The following is a 24,177-nucleotide window of genomic DNA, read 5'->3' on the forward strand; positions in this document are numbered from 1 at the left end:
TTACTGGTTTTGATGAAATGTTCTTTGCCTTTCCCAGACATATGCATTACCACCACCACTGATAGTTACCACTTAAGCAGAGTTGGGAAATAAAGGGTTGGGGGGTGGAACACACCACCACACCATCAAAAGCAAACACATGGTATTGTTGTATTGTTTCATTTTACATCTTTCCAGCAAGGAAGTAAATGTAAAATATGTAAAACATTCATAAAATATGTATTTAAAAAGCCATATTGATCTTATGCTGGACATAATTTTATTAATATTTGCCATTTCTTCATATTCTTTTGTTATATTATCTTCTGTTGTCTTTCTAACTAGAGGCAGATACTGCTGTCCTATGAATTGTCAGTGGACTCTATTAATGATCCTTTTCAAAGACAAAGGTTAATGAGTGCAGCCACTATTATTACAGGTAATTTGTGTTAAGTCATTCTTTAGTGTTTTTCCTATGGTGATTGTGTAACTTGACCTAAGAGATCAAAATGTCACAAACAACCAGCATTATTTTAAAAGTTGCTGGAGGAAATTATGCTGCTATTAAATGTACCTTTCAGTAAAGTAAATATTTTCATATCACATATCTGTAATTACGACTTAAAATTACCAAAGATCATACCTGGCCAAGCTGATTGCCCAGCAAAATGAATGGGGTTTGTGGATGAGAAGAGAGCAGTGTTTTCATTTACCTTGACTTTAGCAATTCTTACAACACTGTCTCGCACAGTACTTTTTCTTCCAAGTTAGGGTGTCAGGATCTGCAAGGGTAGACAACCAGCTGGTCAAAAAAAAATAAAAATGATTGGATGTTTGGACTTAAGTGTCTGGTGAACAAGCTGTATTCTACCTGGAGGCAGGTAACAAGTGGAGTACCACCGGGGTGTATCCTCGGACCCATCTTGTCCTAAGTGACCTGGAAGAGGCAACAGAGAGCTTGATCTTGAATTTTGCAGATGACACCAAATTAAGGGGGAACCTCTTGATACACTGGAGGTAAGGGCTGCCATCTAGAGGGACTTAGGCTGGAGGAATGGACCAACAGGAACCTTATGAAAATTCAACCAGAGCAAATGTAAACGTCAACAAATCTGCAAGAACCTCTTGCAACAATACAGGCTGTGAGCTGGCTGGCTGGGAAGTAGCTCTGCAGGAAAGGCCCTGTGGGTCCTTGTGGGCAGTGAGCTGAGCATGCAACATGCCCTTGTAGCAGCAATGGCTAACAGTATCCTAGTCTTATTAAAAGGAGTATAGCCAGGGGAAAAGTGATTATTGCCATTTATTAAGCACATCCTAGACCACATACTGTGCCCAGTTTGCCCCCCAGTCTCCCCAGTACAAGACATACATTATGTTCAGTAGGGTGATTCCAAGCCAGTTGCTGGAGCACTTGCCCAGTGCTGGGCTGGTTCAGGCCAGAGAGAAAGCTTTGAGGCGAAGTTAATATCAGCCTTCCAGTGTGTAGGAAGACATTCTCAAGAAGATGAAGCCAGACTCTTCACAATGGCACACAGCAGAAGATGAAGCAACAGACATGAATTGAAAGAAGAGAGTTTCAAACTGTGTGTAAGTAGAAATTTTCACTATGGGCAGCGGAACAGTTTATGTGTGTCTGCCCTCATAGCTGACCCTGCTTTGAGAAGGGGGTTGCAGTACAGATCTGAGGTCCCTTCTAACTTATCTTATGATCATATCTTCAACTATGGGACATCAAGATATGGGGCACACCCTTCTTCATTTTATGCTGGGCTTTTCTTCAAGCCATGCTGCATTTGTGACTGCATAGATGCAGCGCACAGAAAACTAGCTGACAGTTTCCAAAGACAGTTAAGTTATTTCTCCTTAATACAGATCCTCTATCATCCTTCAATAGTTTAATAAACATATGAAGAGGTGGGCAATATCACCTGTTTCTTAATTAAGAGATTTGTTGATAGTGACCTTCAAATAGCCTGTAATAAGTTTGTGTAGAATGCATGAAACTTTATTTTCAGTGATGCTGTTTTGCTCACATGAATGATTTTTCTTTTCAGACATTTCTATGAGTGATTGTCTTTTTCTTCATGCTGATATTGCACATAAAATTATCTGTATGTCACTTTACCTCTTTGTCATTTAGACATGCAAAAGTCAAAAATTACATGCCCTTCTCAATGGAAACATCTTGCTCGAAAGTGTCTAATTTGGAATTGTTGTTCATTCTGGAGAGCAGTCAAAGAGAAGGTGAAAATGGTAATTTTGGATCCATCTGCTGAAACCTTGATCATGGTTTGCATTATTGCAAATACCTTTTTCATGGCTTTGAAGCATCCTGGCGTGAACCATGATTACAAAGAACTATTTTATAGAAGTGACTTGGTAAGTTAGGTCTATGTTAGAGTGAATATGGAGTTATGACCCTGTATTTATATTTGGAAAATCCCATAAAGAGACATACTTTTTCAGTGACTTTTTGCTGGATTTCTTTTTCCTCTTTCCAGGTGTTCACCCTGATTTTTACAGCAGAAATGATCTTGAAAATCATTGCTCTTGATCCTTACAACTATTTTCAGCAAAAATGGAATATTTTTGATAGCATAGTTGTTATGATTGACCTAATAAGCTTTGAAGAAAATCTATCATATTTCAGGCTGGTAATTATTTCTTTATTCTTTTTTTTAAGTATATGTTGTATAGATTTATAAAGATGACAGTGAAACACCCTCAAATTATTTTACTGATGAACCCGTTATATCACTTCTCTTCATTAGTAAATAGCAAGCCCGTGTGAATATTTAATTAGAGCGAATATTAAATGAATATTAACAAATGCATTCAATATGATTATTATACTGTGTATATTGGATACTATAAATCCTGTGGCACAATGTGCTCTTTTGAAGATTTGAAATAGCAGACAATTCAATGGCTTTCTGTTAGGTCTGTACAGTGGCACCACTCAACTACATTTCAGATCTTCCATTAGGAAAAGGTATTATCTGAGCTTAGGGATAGCAGTGGTTCCCTCACAGCTTTTCCTTTTGAGTTTGTAAAATTTGATTTGTAAAATAACACAGCTTTCCTCAAGGCTTAAGCTTGGCCATGAGGTCTTTTCAAGGCTTTCCTTCATCTTAGGGAACAGGAAGAGTATCTCTGAGATCTCTATGTGTAATGTTATGGTTTTGTTTGCATCCTTACTATGTATTCGGAGTGCTATATTTCCTAAATGTTTCCAACATTCTTCATAGCTTTTCAGAGGCAACACACATAGAAATTCATTTGAATTCTGTTTCATCTTGTGATCATGACTGAAAGATTGGAGCAGCCATGATGCTGATTTTACTAAAAGTGTCCTTTTTACTCATGAGAATGCATGCAAAAGATCTGACCTGTCTTTTCAGATCCTATTTTAATTCAGTTGTGTAAGAGGCAGAAAAAAATATTTTTTCAATTTTTCTTATATATTTGATTTAGTCTACAATTCAGTCATTTCATAAGCCTCATGCAAGTACCTTTAGGCCACTTGAATATTTCTGTTGTCATCACCACTATTAATACTAATTAACTATCTGAGCTGAAGCACAGTGTTTCACATTGGAACAAATATAAACCTTTCTTCGGGGAAAAGTTATGGTGGTATTCCTGTAGTAAAGCCAGCATGATAAATGCGGGGTCTGTTTTTTATTTGTGCTGTGCTACCTATGTAGTGTTTGCTACTCACATTGTTCTCTTGTGTTTTACTTACAGCTCAGGATCTTCAAATTGGCAAAATTCTGGCCAGCCTTAAATACTCTTATGAAAATAATTCTAAACTCAGTTGGTGCTCTGGGTAACCTCACTCTGGTTTTGATTGTCACTATATTTATTTTTGCCGTAGTAGGAAAGCAGGTTTTAGGCCCTTATTATGAAAAATATTCTTGTAAAATAAGCACCGATGCACAGTTACGCTGGCATATGAAGGATTTTTATCATTCATTCCTGATTATATTCCGAATATTATGTGGAGAATGGATTGAAACCATGTGGGAATGTATGGAAGTGGCTGGAAAAGGGCTATGTCTTCCCATTTTCTTGGTAGTCCTGGTCATAGGAAACCTGGTGGTGAGTTTCAAGCTATTTTTCAGTCCATTCTGAATGAATCCAATTACATCAGCATCTTTTTTCCAAGGCAAACTTTATTATTTGAAAAATATTCACAGTATTCTTTTTTTCTGGATGTTACTTAATGTATGTTTTTCTTCTGACTTTTTTCCTTTTCCCCTTTCTCTTTCTCACACAAAAGGTAGCTGCTAAGCAAAATAAAATTATTTCTTCTACCCAGAGTATAGAAGTGCGGTGCTTTTGATAATTTGGTCTCTGATTTTTTCATCTTTGGTGTTACTAGGACCAATTAACCAAATTAGTCAGTGCTTTTAAGCTTGCCAACTTATCCTTTTATTATCTAAAGTCCCCAGATTTTCTGGTTTGTGTGCCACATAATTGTTCTACTGTATATATGCAGGAAGACAAAATCTTTTCCATGTGCTTGATTTGTTGGCACATACCAGATCCTTTTTGATGGTAGTGTTACTAAAATTTATCTTTGCCTGCTGTTTTTCTACATATGTACCTCCTTGTAGACATTATGGACATCAGAGCATGTGAAAATATATTTGCTAGACTCAAACTGTCACTTCTTTCTTTTTGTTCCTGCCCTTCCTTCCAGAAAGAGCCATATTATAATATATTAATATTTCAGTATAATAGTAAGTTATTTCATTGCAGTGGTTGATGAAAGCAAGACTGAGATGCTTTTATCTAAGGAAGGTTTTCTGAAATGCCTTTTCTGTTACCAGTAGTGTCTCCAACTTACTTTAACTATTTTAAGGTGCTCAACCTATTCATTGCCTTGCTGCTGAATTCATTCAATACTGACTCCTCAACGGATCAAGAGGAATCTGGACAAATGACCAAAAGTCAGATTACCATTGTGCATATTCGCAAGGGCCTGCAGTCTGTGAAAGACAGAATTTTGGGTCGTTGTTGCAAAGCAATGAAACGAAGCCTCAAAACAACAGCCAAAAAGAAGACTTTGGTGAAAATTTCAGCCAAAGACATAGAGGAAAATAACTATGCCATGATAGATGTCAGAAAGGATATAGACAACAGCTGCTTAGACCTGGGTTATTACAATACTGAGAGGAATTGCTCAGTAACAATGAAATATGAAGAATTTTTGACCAGTCATAGTACCTGTGTTCCTATTGCAGTACCAGAGACTTACACGGATGAAGGTGGTGATGAGCACAGTGTATGCACAGAAACAGAATACAGAAAACAGGTAGGGAATAGTAATATTTGAAAAATTATTGTAACTTGCATCTATAAATATGATCTTGAAGACTCAACTGTAAATGTTATCCTTTCTGTCATTTCTGTCATTTTACTTTCTTTGTTCTTCTAGTAGCTTCAAAATGCAAAATAGACCCAAATAGTTTCAGTTATTTAATAATGTTGAATATTCACTTTTTCATCATTCTTCTCATTGATAGCTATCATTCTACTTTGGTCTGTTTTGCTTCCATTTATGGTTGTCAATTGCTAAATGAAGTTTGATCAAGACAGAAAGTCTCCTTTGCCTTACAGACGGCACCTGGAATTTTTTGAGGACAGTATTCTTGTGTTGTTTTTATGTTGCTTGTCAGTTGCACAGAGTCCAGATGAAAAAGCAAATAAAAGCTTCTCCTTAAAAAATTAATTTCTTAATTTTTTTTTAATCCGCTTTTCACTTCTATGATACTTTGGACTCCCCTTTACATCTCTTTGTTTTTTTGTGTTGGGCAGGTAAAAGCTCGTCTTTCTGCGTGTGAGGTGTTTGTATTGCCATGATAAAACGGTGTGATTAATTTTCCTGTACATAGGCATTTTGGGATATTTGAGATACTTGGGGTATCTGTCACATCCACATGGGACTGACAAATAAGACACAGAAGCTATAGGAATTTCCATTGACATCTGGTGGCCAGGGTTGTGTAGAAACACCTCAGATGATACTGGGTACCAGCCGCAATTAGATTACACCACTTAGATACCTGAATTTCAGGATTCCACGTACTACTCACCTTATAGATGTCAAGTGTCATTTGAGGTGCTGGATCATCTCATACAGCTTCTAAATGCATCTATATAAAGGTGTCTGTCAGTTCCTCTATATCCTGCACTGTATCTAACATGCCATGGGTATGTCTTAAGATACTGTCCATGTATCTTAGAAGGCAGTAAGCATGCATGAATGCATTTTAGTTCAAAATCATTAGGTCATCCTCTGAGATTCTTATTCCTGTACAAATATTTTTGCCTATAGAAGGTAAGGGTGGTACCTTTTAGCCCATTGACAGCACTGCAGCTGTGTATGAAACACACAATAGTAGTTTCAGCTTTTATTAGCAAAAAGGGACATCAAGCTAATTTCTTTCAGAAGCCTGCCTTATTCACACGCAGTTGTAATAAGAGGTAGCAGACTCCAATATACCTTCCTTACAATCTTCTGTCAGAAGGTGAACAAAAAATTATTAACCTGTTGTGGTTTAACCCCAGATGGCAACTAAGCACCACACAGCTGCTCACTCACTCCACCTGTGTTGGGATGAAAGAATGTGAGAAAACTAACGGGCTGAGACAAATACAGATTAATAGGTAAAGCAAAAGCCCCCCATACAGGCAAAGCAAAACAAGGAATTTATTCACCACTTCCCATCAGCAGGTGGACGTTTGGGCATCTCCAGGAGAGCAGGGTTCCATTATGTGTAACAATTACTTGGGAAGACAAACTCCATCACTCCAAATATCCCCCCTTCATCCTTCTTCTTCCCCAGCTTTATATGCTAAGCATTATGCCATATGGTATGGAATATTACTTGGGTCAGTTTGGGTCAGCTGTCCCAGCTCTTTGTGTACCCCAGCATCCTTTGTGCACCTACCCATATTAGACTCTGCGTAAGAACTGCTCAGCAATAATGAAAAAATTGCTGTGTTATCAACAGTATTTCCAGCACAAATTCAAGACACAGACCCATACTAGTTACTGTGAAGAAAACAAACTCTATCCCTGCCAAAACCAGCACAAGACTGAGATCTGGTTTGGATCACTTAGCCATTCTCCCTGTAACTAGAAAGATGAAAAGATTCTTGGGGTCCAGCTGAAAAGGTTGCTGCTGAGCTAGTCCATCTGAACTTAGTGATTTGGATGCAAGAATACATCAGTGGGCTAAACGTAGGTCTCGAGGCATGGTACCTTTCCAGTGTAACTACAGGAACACAGTATTTGAAATTGAAGAAAAAAAACCATTCTTTTACATGCCTTTATGGATATAATTTAATTATCTGTAAAAAGACAAACATGCTGAATTTTGTGGATGATTTAGATTCTGTTAAAGAATATTTACTTTTAAGAATGTCAGTAAATGTGGAAAGTCAACTGTTTTGCATTATTTTATGCAGGGAGACAGGTTAAGACATAGAAGGGAGTGCCGAAGTTCAAGTGTCTTCAGTCAGATTTCTGGGACTTCTGAAACTTTAAGTTGTGTTTCAGAAATACACCAAAAGAAAGAGCAAAAAGAGGTAATTATAAATTTTATCACCTTGCAGAATATGCTAGAGATGAAAATTGTCACAGTGGTTCCCTCATTCAGCAATGACAGGATAAGCTGGGGTTTTCCAAAGAGTAGTAAGTATAATCCTTGTGAAAATGTTACATATTTCTAGAGGCAATAATAGTTTAAAGCATGGAGGTTTGTCTCTCAGAAACAACCATGGCTGACAGTGTAGCTTCAGATAATATTTTGTACAAAATAAATAAACAAATTAATCAAGAAACACACTTATTTTAAATATGTGTTACATATTATTCAATTTTATAGATAATTCTGTTTGTTCAACCCTGGATGCAAAAATTTTTTCTCTAGGAGCAGTTCCCCAAACAGACATACTTTTTCTGGTCTAGAAGCATAGGTTATTCTAATACAACAGCTCCACATCACAAAAGGTGAAGAACCATGGCTTGCCTCCAATGGCCCGGCAACTTTCTGGATTACTACCTCCAAATGTCAAACCACTTCAGTATTTTTTGATTTTAGAGGAAGTGGCTGGAAGTTTTATTTGCTAGACGTTATTTAATTTTATATGTTAATTATATTTAGATTAAAATATTAAAATGCTCATAAATTTAAGTAATTACATTTCTGTCTATGTTGAAGATTCCCTAGGACCCTAAGTTAGTGTAGAACAGCATGGCTGTCAACAACAGCAATTATCCCTTCTTCTGGCTTCTCATTTTTATCCCTATCCTTATGCCTTCCCTTTCCATGTCATACAGGGCACTTATATTTTATGGCTGATAGGTTGCTTTATTCCTTTTTCTTTATACTTATTTTCCTTATTGTCTTTAGTTTTATAGGTGTGTAGTTTATTTGCCAATAACAATAACTCTTTGAAATGTGTAGCCATACATACATTTCTTTCCTGCTAGGCCTTCCTATCTTCAAGCCTTTTAAGACATGGTTTGTGTCTCTGAAAATGAAAAAAGAATTGGATTGTCATGAACAAATCAGAGTTTTCTCTAAAGTAAAGCTGTAGCATAATATAATCTCTTCTAAATATTTTCCTTGCTGCAAGGCCAGTGTAGATGACTAGAAGATACTTTATTAAATTAAAGCCATGGAAACAAAGAGGAAGGATTAGCCTTTTCTGTCCTTTTGTTTGTAATTTTGTTTTGGTAGTTCAGCAACATTAAATTCATTAAGATATTTTATAGGGTGCAGTTTTCTTTTTGTTTCTTCTTTTTTTGGGGGGGTGTGTGTGATAAGTTTAATTTATTTTAAATCTGTTAACCTTATCAATAAAAAGCAAATCCTCTTCTTTACCATCCTCTGCAGAAATGTGATGGTGGTAGCTATTCTGAAGCCAGCACTGTGGATCCAGTTATTCTCCTGGAGACCTTTTCCCAGCCTCAAAACTCACACCTACCCAAGGACTGTTTTACAGGAAGTAAGAATCCTTTATATATTGTGGTGACACCAAATGAACCAGTGTCCATTTGTTCTCTTTAGAACATTTCCAAATTGGCAAAAACTGAGACGCTTGTTTATAAACATAAAAATTCAGATAAACAGACCTGAAGCCAGCACAGAACTGTAGCAGGGCTGGGATGCCTGAACACAAGCATTTAGAACCATATGAGATGCCCGAGAGCAGGCAGTACAACTGCATGAAGCTGGCAGAAGTATCACGGGAGCTGTATGGTATCCGAAGAGGCCTAAATTGGTTTAAAACACCTGTGTTTAGGTAGCAAAATGCCATCTTTGGAGTGTGATTCAGTCTTATATTGAGGCATCAGACTGTAGGTATCTGAATATGAGCAAAAGCACTCAAAGCATTTCTGAAAGGGCAGCTGGATGTCGGGATATGTATGTCTGTATCTGGTGTCTTGAATGTCACTTTAAGTGAATTTATCTGAGCTCCCAGCACAGTGGATGAATATCCAGTCAATACAGCTAATGGCATTCAGAGGAATTTACAGTTTATCCCAGTGTGGACACCTACTTTTGATTGCCTGAATGGTTCCTTAGACTCCATTGACCCTCATGGTTCAACCCTACTGCCTTTACAGATTAATGAAAAAGTCCATTTCCAGTGCAAAATGGTGACTAGAGAATCTAATTGTAATGTCTCTGCAGTGCAATTGAGTGAAATAATCAGTAGAAATACTAATTTACTAACCAATTTTTACATTATCGATTTTCAAAAGAATAAATGCAGGGGAAAAAAAAAGACCAACAAAAAAACCCAACAACCAAGCAAACAAAATAACTCAAGAAATTTTTTAGATGGAACTAATGGCTTTTTGTGCCCACAGAAGGGCTTGTGGACACAGTGGCTTTTCTGCTTTTTCCATGTATAAGTTGCTCTATTTAAAGATATTTTTACCTACAAATTTTGTCTTTTATTTAGCTTTTGATTGCTTCAGAGACAGCATCACCCCTTAGGTAAAACATCACATTGGTTGTATAGACTGTGGAAACTCATATTAAGATACCTTACACTTTTTATGTTCTATGTCTCTACATTTTCCATGGGACCAACGTGTTCTTCTTTCTCTTTTCAGGTTGCGTTGAGTGTTTTCCATGTTGTGCATTGGATACCACTAGGTTTCCAGGCAGAACTTGGTGGAACTTTAGAAAAACCTGTTACAGAATTGTTAAACATAGCTGGTTTGAACATTTTATAATTTTTATGATAATATTGAGCAGCGCAGCACTGGTAAATTTAATTTAATTTCTCAAAATTTGAATTGATGGTTGTCAGTAAAGGAAAATTATATTATTATATTTATTTCTTTTACTCTCACATTCCTTTCCCCAGGGAGACACAAGTATTATAAACATGTCCTTTAGAAGTTATAAGGTTCTCCCCAGCTTGGACAAGATATTTAAATATATGGGATCATAGTCTTCTCATAGTTCTTCATAGAATCATAGAGTCAGCTAAGTTGGAAAAGACCTTTAAGTCCAGCCATCACCCCAGGACTGCCAAGACCGTCACTAAACTATGTCACTGAGGGCCTCATGCACACTGTTCATGGAATATGATTCCTCACACACTTGTGTGATTAACTAGGAGGCTAAATGAGGGTATGAAATTTATTAGGAAGGCTTATATAAAAAAAAATAACAAATCCTTTTCATCGAAGACGTATTGTAGTGTTAAGAACTTTCACATTCCTAAGATACTGTTGTCCTATTGTGAAAAAGGTCTTGTCCATTTTCTATTTTTAAAATTGTTTGTTGATACAGAATTTCCTGAACCAGCTAGAATGAAGCAGCACCATACCATCAGGCATGTCCCTGCTTGAAAGCAAATCAGATGAGGTGGTGATCATAGAAAGAATGCATAGAAAAGTATGTGGTGAATGCTCAGTGCTCAGAGCAAAAGAAGAGTTAGAATTTTGAAAGAGTATCACTGCTAAATGATGAGTGATTTGACTAGTAGGTAGAAATCAAGGTAGTCAAGGTTAAACAGTGAAAAAGATGACATTACTTATCAAACTTGCTCAGAAAAAATGTAGGAAATGGTAAATAGGCTTATGTACATGAATGCCAGAAGTTCTCAATTACCTACAGTCAAATTAGTAGTTCTGTGGACACAGTGACAGCTCTGCTCTGTACACATTTCTTCTGACTGTAGCACAATTGAATGACCACTGCTTTAAAGACCACTTCGGTCCAGAAGCAGTTTTACTGTTTCATTACACTGTGGAGCAGGACTGCGTAAGTTCCACCAGATTAATGTGACTGGCGATAACTCATAACCGTTAAGGCCCGCTATAGCTGGGCTAATGCTTGCAAAACCACTGAGTTTTCTTTGCTGCCATGCTCTCCTGAACCAAAGGTCTATGGACCATCCAGGTCATGTAACACAGCCCACTGTTTCCTTAAATGGTGCTGACTGTTCATGATTTTATTAAAAAATAACAGCAGAATGAGGGATTTCAGGGTTGGGTAAGGAGCTGTTAAGTGAGGAGCTGATGTAGATTGAAACTGGATGTGGATTAAAGTTTTGACACCCTCTGTTTGGTTCCTGATCTTTGTCAAAGACTACAGCCATGTGACTTTGGGCAAATTAATTGATCTTTCTGTACTTCATTTGCTCTTCTATAAAATAAAGATACTGTGTCTATAAAATAAAGATGCTGTGGTCCAACGTCCTAAGGATATGAGATAGTATATTCTTTCTGAGAGGACAGACAAACAAATTTCTCATTTCAACTTTTTTACTTGTCTCATGGCAAGAAAGAAGACAAAAAGTTAGCAGCTGCAGAGGCTATTTCAGAGAAAGAGACATAGATTTGAATAAGGATAAAAGAAAGGGAAGTTGTTAAATGCCCTGATGTGCTCTAGAGACACTTTCAGCTCTTGAGACAGAATGTGAAAGAGACAAAAGGAGATTAAGTAATTTATATCTAGGGATAGTAGAGGGTCAGAAAGGGTGTGGTACAGTGTGGCTTCTGATTTATCTACATAAGTAACAAAGTTTTAAGTAAAAGTAATGACAGACATGAGGGAAATAGTGGTAGTGAAAATGGATGGATAGGTTATGAGAAATGCTGGCAGCGAAAGAGAAATTGAATGGAGATGGAGCTATAAGGTGGGGGAGAAATGGATGAAAGGAAGAATGAAGACATCACCAGAGCCTTGGTGAGGAAGTAGTGCAAGGTGCTAAAAGGAACTGAGAATAGAATGGCAGTATCAAAACTTTAAAATAAATTAGCAAGGCAGCAAATACATTAAACACAAGCAAACAATGATGTAAACTAAAGCACTCAATAAAACATTTTCCAAAACCCTTACTGACATCAAAGTAATGTCAAGGTTTAGGTGAAAAATTGTGGAACTCTGGCAATTAACAATTCCAGGTGAAGTGCTTGTCATATTTTTTCATATCTTTATTACAGCTTTGCAGGCTAACTAAAGATGACACATTTGGAAGACCTAGGTCTGAAAGACAGTGCTTAATGTGTTTAATTCAAGCTTTATTGTGAAGAATTTTAGACTAACACCTTCAAAATTATCCAGTAATTCAGGAAGCCAAGATTTTTGGTAGCCACAATTGACCCTCATGAGATAATTTTTTGAAGAAGTGTCGAGCATAAACATCTGAAAGTATGTGATTTTGCAACCAATCTGAAAATGAGATTGTACTTTACAATTTAGGTTTTTATTTCTAAGCATAAAACTTTGTGGTGGTTGCCCATAATTTAATATGAAATGGTTATAATAAGCCAAACTGTGCATTCTTGTGGAATTTAAAAGATTTTCCATAAAACTACCGAACTGTTTTAAAACTGAATTCTGAAATTCCAGGCATTTGAAGATATTCACCTACAGGAGAGACAAAAAGTGAAAATGCTCCTAGAATTTGCTGATAAAATATTTACCTACATCTTCTTTATGGAGATGCTGCTGAAATGGGTGGCTTATGGTTTGCACAGTTATTTCACAAATGCCTGGTGTTGGCTAGACTTCATCCTTGTATGTGTAAGTATTATATTCAGCTTGTCTTATGTATTGATTTTGATGTTTTCTGTATAAAGAGCTGCATGTAAAAACTAATTATGAATTAACACAAGTCTAAAAGACAGTTTCCAAAAGTTGAAAAAATTATACTCAAAGGAAATGTTAGAACAGATTTAAGTGGCAGTTTTAAGTAATAATCAGAAGTCGATTAAGAAAATTTTATCTGGTGTCACTGTCATTGATGACCATAAGTTGTGGTCCTCAAAAAAAATGTTGGTTATGAAAACATAAGTAGAGAGAGAAAGTACAATTAGCAATCAGAAATAAAAGTAAAATAAATTAATTAAGACAGTAAAAAAAGGTGAAGCTGTTGTCGGCTCTGGTATTTAAAACCAGAAAAAAGTAGATTTTCTTCTTTAAAGAGAAAAAATTTGGATGGTATAAAGAGCTGAAAAGCATTAATGGAAAAGTAATTAGCCAGAGAGTTAAAGACATAGAAAAGTATGTTTTGCTTTGCAGTTCTAAGAAATGCTAGCAATCCTTTATATAGCTGTAAAGAGAAATGCTGAAATCATCAATACTGAAATGGAGGTAATGGAGTGTTCGATATATACATATTTATTATGAACTCAAAGTTAAATAATATAATCTTGCCATATAAAACTGAAAAATATTTCAGTATCTTCCCAATACATCTGAGCAGCTGACTTCTGGTAACATCAAAGTAGCTGCTTGATAGCCTCTGAGTAGTTAGCATTGAAAGTTGCAAAGTACTAGGAAAATCAGCAGAAAAATCTAATATGATTATTTCTGAAGAATATATAGCAGGACTTTAGCAATTACAGTTCTGCAACATTAATAACAATGCCGTTCAGAATGGAAGAAAGGCACGCAAATATACAAAGGCTAGACTATGAGATAAAAAAATTCAAATAGGAAGAGGCAAATCATGAACAGTGAAAAAGCCTGAATTATTGAAACAATAATGAAACATAATCTTTACAGTTCATTTTTTTCTTTTACAAAAAATAAAATAAAGAATCACTATCTTTTAAAAAATATTTTTTATTTCCACATCACCATCTTAACTTATGATAACTAATTACTGTATACGCTTCCAAGAATAACTATGCAGAAAATGGGAATATTTTATTTGAACAGTCCTTTCTGGTCTGGTAGTGTATGAAACTACCATAGTTACCAATTTGGTTGCTGTACCAATATTCTGAAAAAAATTACAAGAACTGTTTTTAGGGAAAAAAAAGAAAAGTGTGTTTCAAATTGGAATGAATTTATCCCATTATTTTTAAAATATTAGGAAATACCAAAGTGAAATTATACTATGATAGCTTTGAATGTGTATTTTCTTCATTTGACTTGCTGGTCAAAGAAGACTTACTGGAACATTCAGGTTATGATTGTCTGCTGACGCAAATAAAATAAATTTTTGTATACCATTCAATAATCTCAGTTTCAATTCAATGAACACAGCTGTCATTTGTTTCCTGGGGATTAAGTACTACTCCTGCCTCATCACTTTGTTCCTCTGAGAATGCCCTGAAATCTCTCAGGACTCTTAAAGCATTGAGGCCTCTCCGAGCTTTGTCAAGATTTGAAGGGATAAAGGTAAGGATATTGGAGGTGTGTGTGCATATTCTCTAATAGCTGCATTTGATTTTTTTTTGTGAAAATTAAACCGTGAATCTCTTTTTGGGACTTGATGACATTAAGATGGTTCAGATTGCCTTCTTATATGTATGGCTGTTAATTTGAAATAATACTTAACGCTTTCACAGAAATTTGTAAGTACAAATGAAATAAGGAAATTGAATAATAATGTGCTACCACAAGGAATCATTATGTATACTAATGTGAACACTGGAACATCTTTCTATATTTCCAGTTTCGTCTTGGCAGTTACCTGGACAGGCTCATGTGCCACATTTCAGGTTCTCCAGGGTGGATTTGAAAGACAACAATCCTTTCAAACTTAAACAGTGTGGGATTTTCTTAATAGGAGATTGTTGTATCTTGATTTTAAAATCTGCTGTAAGTGAACTGAATCTTAAAGTCAGTGGGGAGAAAGGCCATTAAGGGCAAGAAGGAATCAGTTACAAGCAGCCATCGAACCTGATAGTCTTCTATGATGAGACAGCTGAGGGAGAGAAGAGCCATCTGTTGTCTTAGATATCTGTTATATCTGGTTTGGATTGACTGAACTGAAAAGTTCAATATGCAGAGATCATTGGGATCTTCACAGACGGGTGAAGAATGGTGAAAAAAATAAATAGATAGTAGTCCTCAAATTCCCACTGGCAACAATCATGGTCCTGCCTTTCAGCATTAATGAGCTGGATTTGCGACTACAAGTTCTTATCACTGCTTGTGTCAGGTCCCTTGGTGTCACCGGCACAAGCTCCAAAAGCTGGAATACCATTTTCACTGGTACCATTTCTGGAAGAGGCTTACTGGTCACCCTGGGTTTGCATTTTCCTTATCCTCAAGCAAGTCTAAATGAAGGAAGACTGCTGACCAAAACTGCCTTTTGGAAGCCAGATTTTCTACTTTATGTAATGTGTGCAGTCAGTTGCCAGTGGTTATTGGGTGAGGTTCACTTTCTTTACGTAGAGCAAGTTGTTCTCTTGCAAACCCCCTCCAAGATAAAAGAAAGGGATATTTATGATATTACGGTAAATAATAGGCTAGAGTGTACCCTCAACAAGTTTGCTGATGATACGAAGCTGGGGGGAATGGGTGATGCACCTGAGGGATGTATTGCCATTCAGCAGGGCCTTGATAGGCTGGAGAAGTGGGAAGAAAGAAACCTAATGAGGTTCAACAAGGGCAAGTGTAGGGTATTGCACATGGGGAGGAAGATCCCCAAGTACCAGTAGGGGTTGGGGGCTGACCTATTAGAGAGCAGTTCAGAGAAGGACCTGGGAGTATGGGTGGATGGGAAGTTGACTATGAGCCAGCAGTGTGCCCTTTCAGCCAGGAGGGCCAATAGTATCCTGAGGTGTGACCAGAAGGTTGAGGGAGGTGATCCTACCCCTCTACTTGACCCTGGTGAGGTCACATCTAGAGTATTCTGTCCAGTTATGGGCTCCTCAGTGCAAGAAAGTCAAGGAACAACCAGAGAGGGTCCAGCAGAGGGCTGTAAGTATGTTTAGGCGTCTGGAGCCACTCTCTTATGAGGAGAGATTGTGGGGGCTGGGCATGTTTAGTCTGGATAAGACTGAGAAGGGATCTCATTAGTGCATATAAATATCTCAAAGGTGGGTGCCAGGAGGATGATGCCAGACTCTCTTCAGTGGTGCTCAGCAACAGGACAAGGAGCAATGACCATAAACTAAAACACAAGAAGTTTCACTCTAACGTAAGGAAGAACTCAGTGTTGAGGGTGGCAGAGCACTGAAACTGGCTGCCTAGGAGGGTTGTGGAGTCTCCTTCTCTGGAGACATTCAAAACCCACTTGAACGTGTTCCTGTGTAACCTGCTTTAGGTGGCCCTGCCTTGGCAGGGGGGTTGGACTTAGATGGTTGCCAGAGGTCCCTTCCCACCTTAGTAATTCTGTGATTCTGTGAACCCGTTCCCCTATACCTGACTTTTAGATCCCTTAGGTACTACAGACTCGGAATCTTAGGTATTTGTTTTGCCCAAAGATAATTCTGGCTGCCATCTGGTTTACTTCCTTCCTCAAAAAGGCAAGATAGAAACTGCAGAATTACATGTTAAGACAAGATTGAAGTTGAGCTGAAAGCCAGCTTTATGTTTGTCATCTGCTAGTTTTTATATGGGTAAGAATCTGCAGTAGATACAGGAGAAGAAAAATATTTTTCTGGGAAAGTGTTCTATTGAATGTAAATAATCCATTCTTTTCATTCCTTTTATTTATTTAAGGTTGTTGTGAATGCACTCTTGGGAGCCATCCCCTCAATCTTGAATGTTTTGCTCGTCTGTATTGTCTTCTGGCTCCTATTTAACATTGCAGGAGTAAAATTATTTGGAAAAAAATTTTGGAAATGCACACTCTCAAAAGAAAGCATCAGTTCAGTTTGGAACAGAAATGATTGTACTCACTTTAATGGCATATGGACAAATACTGATGTGAACTTTGATAATGTTGGGATGGGATACTTGGCTCTCCTCCAAGTGGTAAGTTCTATAAAAACATGCACAGTTTTGCTTTCTTCAAGGAAATGAGTTGAGCAGCCCAACCATGCGATACCACTGCACTTCTGTTTATCTCACTGAAATTGGGGGATTTTAGCTTCCATAATATTTTTCTTATCTATAAGCTGCTCAAAACACTTAAGAAATCTTGTGTTAAAATCAAGCACTGTGTTGATGGCTTTTCAATTTTGTTTCTATTTTGATTAATATACTAAGCCTGAAATAATCTGCATATTACTGGATTTAAAGTTATTCTCATTTTCTTTAATAAAAGTTAGTTCAGAGTGGATAAGAATGAAAATGTTCAATGCAATTTATATTTCTATATTTTATTTTCTTGTATAAGTCATAAAGTATTGGGATGCTAATTTATTGATCTCCCTAACAACACAACAAAGCAGAGAAAGACATTTTTTAAAAGTGGTTGTTATGCCTGTATCTTTTCTAAATGAAGTTCATTGCTGTATATTCTCCAAAGTGTTCCATGATTCTGCAGAGCTGCTAAAAATTGCAGGAAGGAATTGTCTGTTGTTTTCTTAGAAATTGTTTTTATACTTTTAGGATATATTTACTAGTTAGGCTGAATCTTGTCCTGCTTTTTTAACAAGCAGGAAATTTACAAAAATTTTAATTTATGTTTTTTTTTCCAGGCAACTTTTAAAGGTTGGATGGATATTATGTATGCAGCAGTGGATTCTCGTCAGGTATGTCACTAAAATGAAATGTTAATTATTTTCCCTTTCCTTCTTTCCTTTTCTATCCATACCATTCATTTTTCAGCTTTATTTACAATATCAGAAATACAAGCAGATGAATGCATCAAGCTACACAGTGAAATGATAATCCTTGGAGTACTAAATATCAGGAATTTTTAGACAAGAGAAAACTGGTCAAAATGGAATGATACCACACTAAAACTTACTATATCGAGAAGGCAGAGGGAAGAGGCTGCAAGTTTTGGACTAATCTGTTTTGGAAACAGAGTTCAGAAGATCTTGGAGGGAATGGGCATGCATCTTTAGCAGTTATTTCTGGAGCTTTTTTTCCTTATATTTGACACCTTTATTATTTCTTCCCCATTTCTATGTGCTGTTTCTCACTCTCTTGTTGGTACAGTGTCTTTTAACTTTTGTATGTTTAAATTTATTTGCATTTTCCTTATTCATTCAGGCACTGTATGCTTCAATCTATTGAATTAGCTGCTAGTTAAAAAGTTTGTTCCTTTTAGGGCCGATCGTAGTGAGCTGGATTTTCAAAATTGCGTCTTTTCTGAGACAGTGTTTAAGGGGTTGGAGGTTCACTGTTATGTTTAGTCTGAGCTGTTGTTCTGTGTAGGAAATTCACAGTATCACTTCTGATTGCAACTGTTCATTTACTACTTAAGTAGTATTAAATTTACTAGAGCTGGATTGGGTTTTGTATCTTTGTAATTATCTTTACAAACAGTAACAAGACAGAACAAGACAGTTCTACTTACAGATCTAAATAAAGGTTTCAATGTGTAGAAATAGAATTTTTTATTATAAATTGAAAATGATAAAGTTGCGATTATCTGATTTTTACCAATATTATTTTTCTGTTTTGATTTTTTTTTTTTTAACAGATAGATGAACAGCCAAAGTTTGAAGCGTTCCCAGCCATGTATATGTATTTTGTGATTTTCATTATTTTTGGATCTTTCTTCATGCTGAACCTTTTCATCGGAGTGGTTATCAGCAATTTCAACCAACAAAGGAAAAAGATAAGTACTGCATGAGCTAATTCAGGGTCTCTAGTAATCCCAATATCATTTTGTGAATGTTAGTTTGACATTGTCATGGTTTGAAACAACTAAGTCCCATGCAGACGCTCGCTCACGACCCCCTCTTCCCTCCTCCCTGGACGGATGGGGAGGAGAATCAAAAGAATGTAAATGCCATGAGTTAAGAACAGTTTAATAACTAAAATAAAGTAAAACATATTACTACTAATAATAGCAACGATGAGGGGACTAACAAGCAGAGGGAATATTAAACCAAAAGGGGAAAGGAAAAAAAAACAGTAATAACCAGCAGTGATGCACAATACGGTTGCTTACCACCTGCTGACTGATAACCCAGCCTGACTCAAGCAGCCATTGGTCCCTTCTGTGTAACTCCCCGCAATTTATATACTGGACATAATGTGCTGTGGTGTAACTTACTTTTTTTTTCACATGAACTTGTTAGTGTTTATTTAGTTTACTGCTTAAACTTCAGCTGAACAACGGTATTTTTTCCTTTACTTAGGTGGAAAAGATATATTTTTGACTGAGGAACAGAAAAAGTATTATAATGCCCTAAAAAAACTTGGATCAAAGAAACCTCAAAAACTCATCCCAAAACCATTGGTGAGACCATCTTAAGTAGAATATGACAAAGATACAAAGATGGTGACCATATTCAAACTCAATAGCCAGGCATCTGGAATAAAATTCATGTTAGAACCCACCATCTTCCTCATTCAATATAGCGTTTACATTTTACTCTCTATTTCTTAAATCTATCTAATGCAGCCTTTCTTTGTGGGCATTAATTAAAGAATTTCACAGCCTGTTTATCGCCTATTCAAATGTACAAATTATTTATAAAGGTTCATATTAAATATTTGATAATCATAAATCCATGCTCATATGTCCATATGATCTTGAGATCTGAGTTGCATGACACTACTTCTGCAACTAGATTGGATTATTGCAAGTGAGAATAAATAGGGAGTAGTACATGCCAAATGGTTGTTACTTACTTCCAATAATCTTACGCTCCATTTCATATAGGTTCTTAAATTTAAGTCCACGCCTGGGTTCACATAGTAGCTGCTCAGAGGTTTTCTTGATTACGACATTTTAGTTCAAATTGCTTATCCTAAAATCTCTGCTTCAATAACTAATTCTATTAAAAGAGCAATCACTATGTACTCTGAATGCTTTCATCCTGAATAATTATTTTCTAAGGGAATGTGGTTGCATGATGCCTGCAAATATTTCTCCAAATACTGAGTGTTTTCTTCGAAGGTCTAAAGAAATGACCTAAAAATGCTTGTAGGAGCTTATAGTTAAATTTATATTCTCTTAAATTCTCTTTCTAAGCATAAGTTACTGATTTATATTTGAATGTAGTCTGGGTCTTACAAGTAGCATTAAGCAGCTCTTCTCATTCTCTCTGCAGAATATGTTCCAAGGATTGCTGTTTGATATAGTATCGCACAAAGCATTTGATATTACCGTTGCAGTTTTCATCTGTCTAAATATGGTCATTATGATGGCAGAAAATAACCAGGACAACGTCAAGGATGTTCTTAATAAGATCAACCTGTTTTTTGTGGCAGTGTTTACTGGGGAATGTGTCATAAAAATACTAGCCTTAAGACATTACTTTTTCACCTGTGGCTGGAACATATTTGATTTAGCTGTTGTGATCCTTTCACTAGTTAGTAAGTATTAATCGTTATTAGATCAGGTAATATGTCTTAGCAATACTAAGCCAAATTTCAGTATGAAGTAACCACTTATGTATCTGATAAACAAGTTCCAGATCCATTGTACTTTTTCAAACCATATGCTGAGTGATCCTTTCTAAAAGGATTTATTGTTGGTTTTCCTTATATTTTTGCAGAGTGCTAGAAGGTAAACGGATAGTTTTCAACTTTTTGCTTTTTTTTTTGAGATTTATTGAGTAATTAACAGAATAGGAATCTAATGAGTAACATATTTTCTAAGTTACTGTACTTAAATTTTTCTCTTGATGTTTTTATGCCTTCAATTTACATGTAATCACCTTAACCATTGTTTTCACAGTAAAAGCAAATTCAGGTTAAAAATACATTTGTATGAAAAATGGAAAAGACTTATTTTATTTTCCAGGACCTTCTTTTAAGAAAGCAGATCCTGAGGACTGATTTAGAAAGCTCAGGAAAATTTAATTGTTCTGCACCATTCTAAATCCAGGCCACTGTTGGTGACTGTGAAAGTCATAAAAACTGGCTTGTTTTTATTTTGCTTTTCAACTAAGACTAAATGCATATCATTTCCCCTACAAAGGTTCATATACAGCTTTAATTTCTTGTATGGTTTATTTGTCTGTGCTTCCTACCAAGCTCAGGTTATGTCATAGAAAAAAGGATGGGAAAGAACCTGATCTGAGTTCTCTGCCTCATCTCTAAGCACAGTTCCCCTTTTCTATACCATGCAACCCAGAAAAATTGCTTGGATGGTGCTCTGAGCAACTTGATCTAGTTGAAGGTGTCCCTGCCAATGGCAGGTGGGTTGGAACTAGACAACCTTTAAGGTGCCTTCCAAACCAAACATGATTCTATGAAAATGCTGACTTCTTAAGTCCTCTGTTTGTAATCACTTACATTACTACTGTATAATTATTCTGATAGTAGGATCATAGAATGAGGTGTGATGAAGGTTGAATACTGAAAGACAGTTTTCATTTATTTTCTTCTTGCTCTTCTCTGATCTCATTTAAGTACCAAGCATTAATAAAAGTCTCACATTTAACATGTGGCTTATGCCTGTAGAAGAAGCAGCAATCAGGCAGCAGCTAGGAGACAAGCCCCATAGCTTCCAGCACAGGAGCTGAATGGATTTTAAAGGACTTTTTAGTACTTAAGCAATGTGTAATTTTATCCCCTGAATTAGAGAAAACTGGGAGAATGCAGTTGCCAAACTATATGAAATCTTGATACTTCTTCAAGATTTAAAGTTATTACAATTTGTCTTCCTTTTCCTAAGCTCTTTTGTAAGCAATTGCAATATTGATGATAATATTTTTGGTGAAAGTTTTGTAATATGCTCAAAGTTATTTTCAACACCTAAAGCATTGCACATAGCAAAATAGACATAAATAGGGAATTTCACTGATATGGCTTGACAACATTCTGTTTTCTTTTTAATTTCAAAGGTACTGGACTTGCTGAAGGCTTTCAGACTTTGTTCTCCCCTACGCTTCTGAGAATTTTTCGTTTGGCAAGAATTGGCCGAATCCTGAGATTAATCCGACAAGCTAGAGGAATTCGAGCTCTGCTTTTTGCCTTACTGATGTCTCTTCCTGCACTGTTCAACATTGGTCTTTTGCTTTTTCTGGTTATGTTCATTTATGCTGTTGTGGGCATGACAAACTTTGCCTGCATTGGCTGGGAAGGTGGAATTAATAACCTTTTCAACTTTCAAACTTTTGATAGTAGCATTCTCTGTCTCTTCCAAATTACAACATCAGCTGGCTGGGATGGTCTTCTGGCCCCTCTGTTAAAAGAATCTAATTCATGTGCTCCCAACTTAAATTTAACAAGTGAACAGAAAAAAAGTTGCCGAAGTAGGGGGGTTGGTATTTTTTATTTTGTAAGCTATGTCATTATATCATTTCTTATTGTTGTAAATATGTACATAGCTGTCATTTTAGAAAACTTCAATGTTGCCACTGAAGAAAGCACAGGTCTTCTTTGTGAGGATGACTTTGATATGTTTTATGAGACCTGGGGAAAATTTGATCCTCAGGCAACACAGTTTATTGAATATTCTGCTCTTTCAGACTTTGCAGATGCTCTGGCAGAACCCTTACGCATTCCAAAGCCTAATAAAATTCAGCTCATATCCATGGACCTCCCTCTAGTTAGTGGAGATAAGATCCACTGCTTGGATATCTTGCTTGCTTTCTCTAAAAGGGTTTGGGGAGAATCTGGAGATTTGCGTGATCTTGAAATGCACATTGAAGAAAAATTTATGGCTGATGATCCAGCTAAAACTTCTTGCAAGCCAATTACTACTACCCTTAAAAGGAAACAAGAGGAAGTATCAGCTCGTATTATTCAAAAGGCCTTCAGGAGGTATTTGGTGAAGCGCTCTTCTAAAAAGAAACCTTTCTTATACCATCGTAAACGCTACAACAGTGCTGTCTTTGAAGAAAGTACATGTAAGAAAGAAAGTCTTATTGCATCAATGCTTAATAAAGATAATGATAGGAAGCTAGACAAATCATGGACAGCGTCTTCCATATCTCTCCCTTTATTTTATGATGGTATTGCTGAAACAGATAGCAATAATGTGGACACACAAGGTTGCCCCAGGCTGCAGCATTTTTGACTAAATCAGTATCAGTTATTTTCAGATGGAGAAAATATTCAGATGAAGCATAATACTTTACATTCTGAAAAATGCTGGCAACCTTTAAGTATTGTGCTTGTGCTATTTTGCAAATGCTCCTTGAAACAATTAAGGTTTGAACAACTAAGTCAAATATTAGAGGAAAATCAAACTGGATTTTTTTTTTTCCTCAGCTACTGGAGGAGGTGAGTTAATTTTTACAGCAGTTGTTTTTTGTGTTACTTCATATTTCTGTGTGTACAGAAGTAACCCGTAGATCTGTTGTAACTGTAAAAACAATGTAGACATTGTTCTACACAAGTCTGTAGAACAATGTGTATCTCTTTAGAGATAAAGCCTGGTTTGAAAAATCAGTTATTGTAGTAAAATAATTACTGCATTTTATGTAAAAGAGCTTATTCAAGACACTTTAGTATAATCAATCACTAATTTCTATGTTGCTTGGAACCATCTTCCTCCTAGTACCATTGGATGGATTTGTTTATTCTTAAGAATTTTTGAGGTGTCTTTATATATGCACCTGAGTGAATGTAACATATAATCCTCAGGTGTCTGTGCTTAAAATTGTATATGATTTGTTCTATCTATCATTTGGTGAATGAAAGTTGTGATAACAAGTTACCAAAATCAAAGGATGTTATGCAGGAGGTATTGTTTCGGAAAATCTTAAGGATTGTTGTACATACATTTCATCAATATAGTTCATCCAAATGTGATAGAAAGTATTAGCAATCTGAAAAAGAGTTCATGGTATATCTTACAAGACAACATTTATTAAAGTTAGAGGAAGCATTTATTTCATTGCTTTTGGAAAAAAACCACAAACCTATGTATGAACAATGTGTATTAATA

The 24,177-nt window shown here is 36.2% G+C and overlaps 1 protein-coding gene across 1 annotated transcript in view; it reads left to right on the plus strand.

Annotated features, from left to right (window-relative positions):
* The window catches only part of LOC130593272 (sodium channel protein type 5 subunit alpha-like), a 41,028-nt gene extending 17,162 nt beyond the window's left edge, over window positions 1-23,866 (plus strand). Inside the window, exons 11-26 of the mRNA XM_057398299.1 lie at window positions 325-418; window positions 2,120-2,358; window positions 2,481-2,633; window positions 3,727-4,080; window positions 4,847-5,299; window positions 7,459-7,578; window positions 8,892-9,003; window positions 10,121-10,275; window positions 12,876-13,049; window positions 14,520-14,654; window positions 16,929-17,183; window positions 17,852-17,905; window positions 18,805-18,946; window positions 19,469-19,569; window positions 20,387-20,651; window positions 22,127-23,866. Of these exons, the coding sequence (XP_057254282.1) occupies window positions 325-418; window positions 2,120-2,358; window positions 2,481-2,633; window positions 3,727-4,080; window positions 4,847-5,299; window positions 7,459-7,578; window positions 8,892-9,003; window positions 10,121-10,275; window positions 12,876-13,049; window positions 14,520-14,654; window positions 16,929-17,183; window positions 17,852-17,905; window positions 18,805-18,946; window positions 19,469-19,569; window positions 20,387-20,651; window positions 22,127-23,304 (3,984 nt within the window). The 3' untranslated portion in view covers window positions 23,305-23,866. The remainder of the gene's footprint in view (window positions 1-324; window positions 419-2,119; window positions 2,359-2,480; window positions 2,634-3,726; window positions 4,081-4,846; window positions 5,300-7,458; window positions 7,579-8,891; window positions 9,004-10,120; window positions 10,276-12,875; window positions 13,050-14,519; window positions 14,655-16,928; window positions 17,184-17,851; window positions 17,906-18,804; window positions 18,947-19,468; window positions 19,570-20,386; window positions 20,652-22,126) is intronic.
* The last annotated feature ends 311 nt before the right edge of the window (window positions 23,867-24,177 follow it).

This window comes from Pezoporus wallicus, unplaced genomic scaffold, assembly GCF_028554395.1.
Source record: "Pezoporus wallicus isolate ANWC-B61680 ecotype Strahan unplaced genomic scaffold, APGP_CSIRO_Pwel_v1 contig_7237, whole genome shotgun sequence".
Classification (NCBI taxonomy): Eukaryota; Metazoa; Chordata; class Aves; order Psittaciformes; family Psittacidae; genus Pezoporus; species Pezoporus wallicus.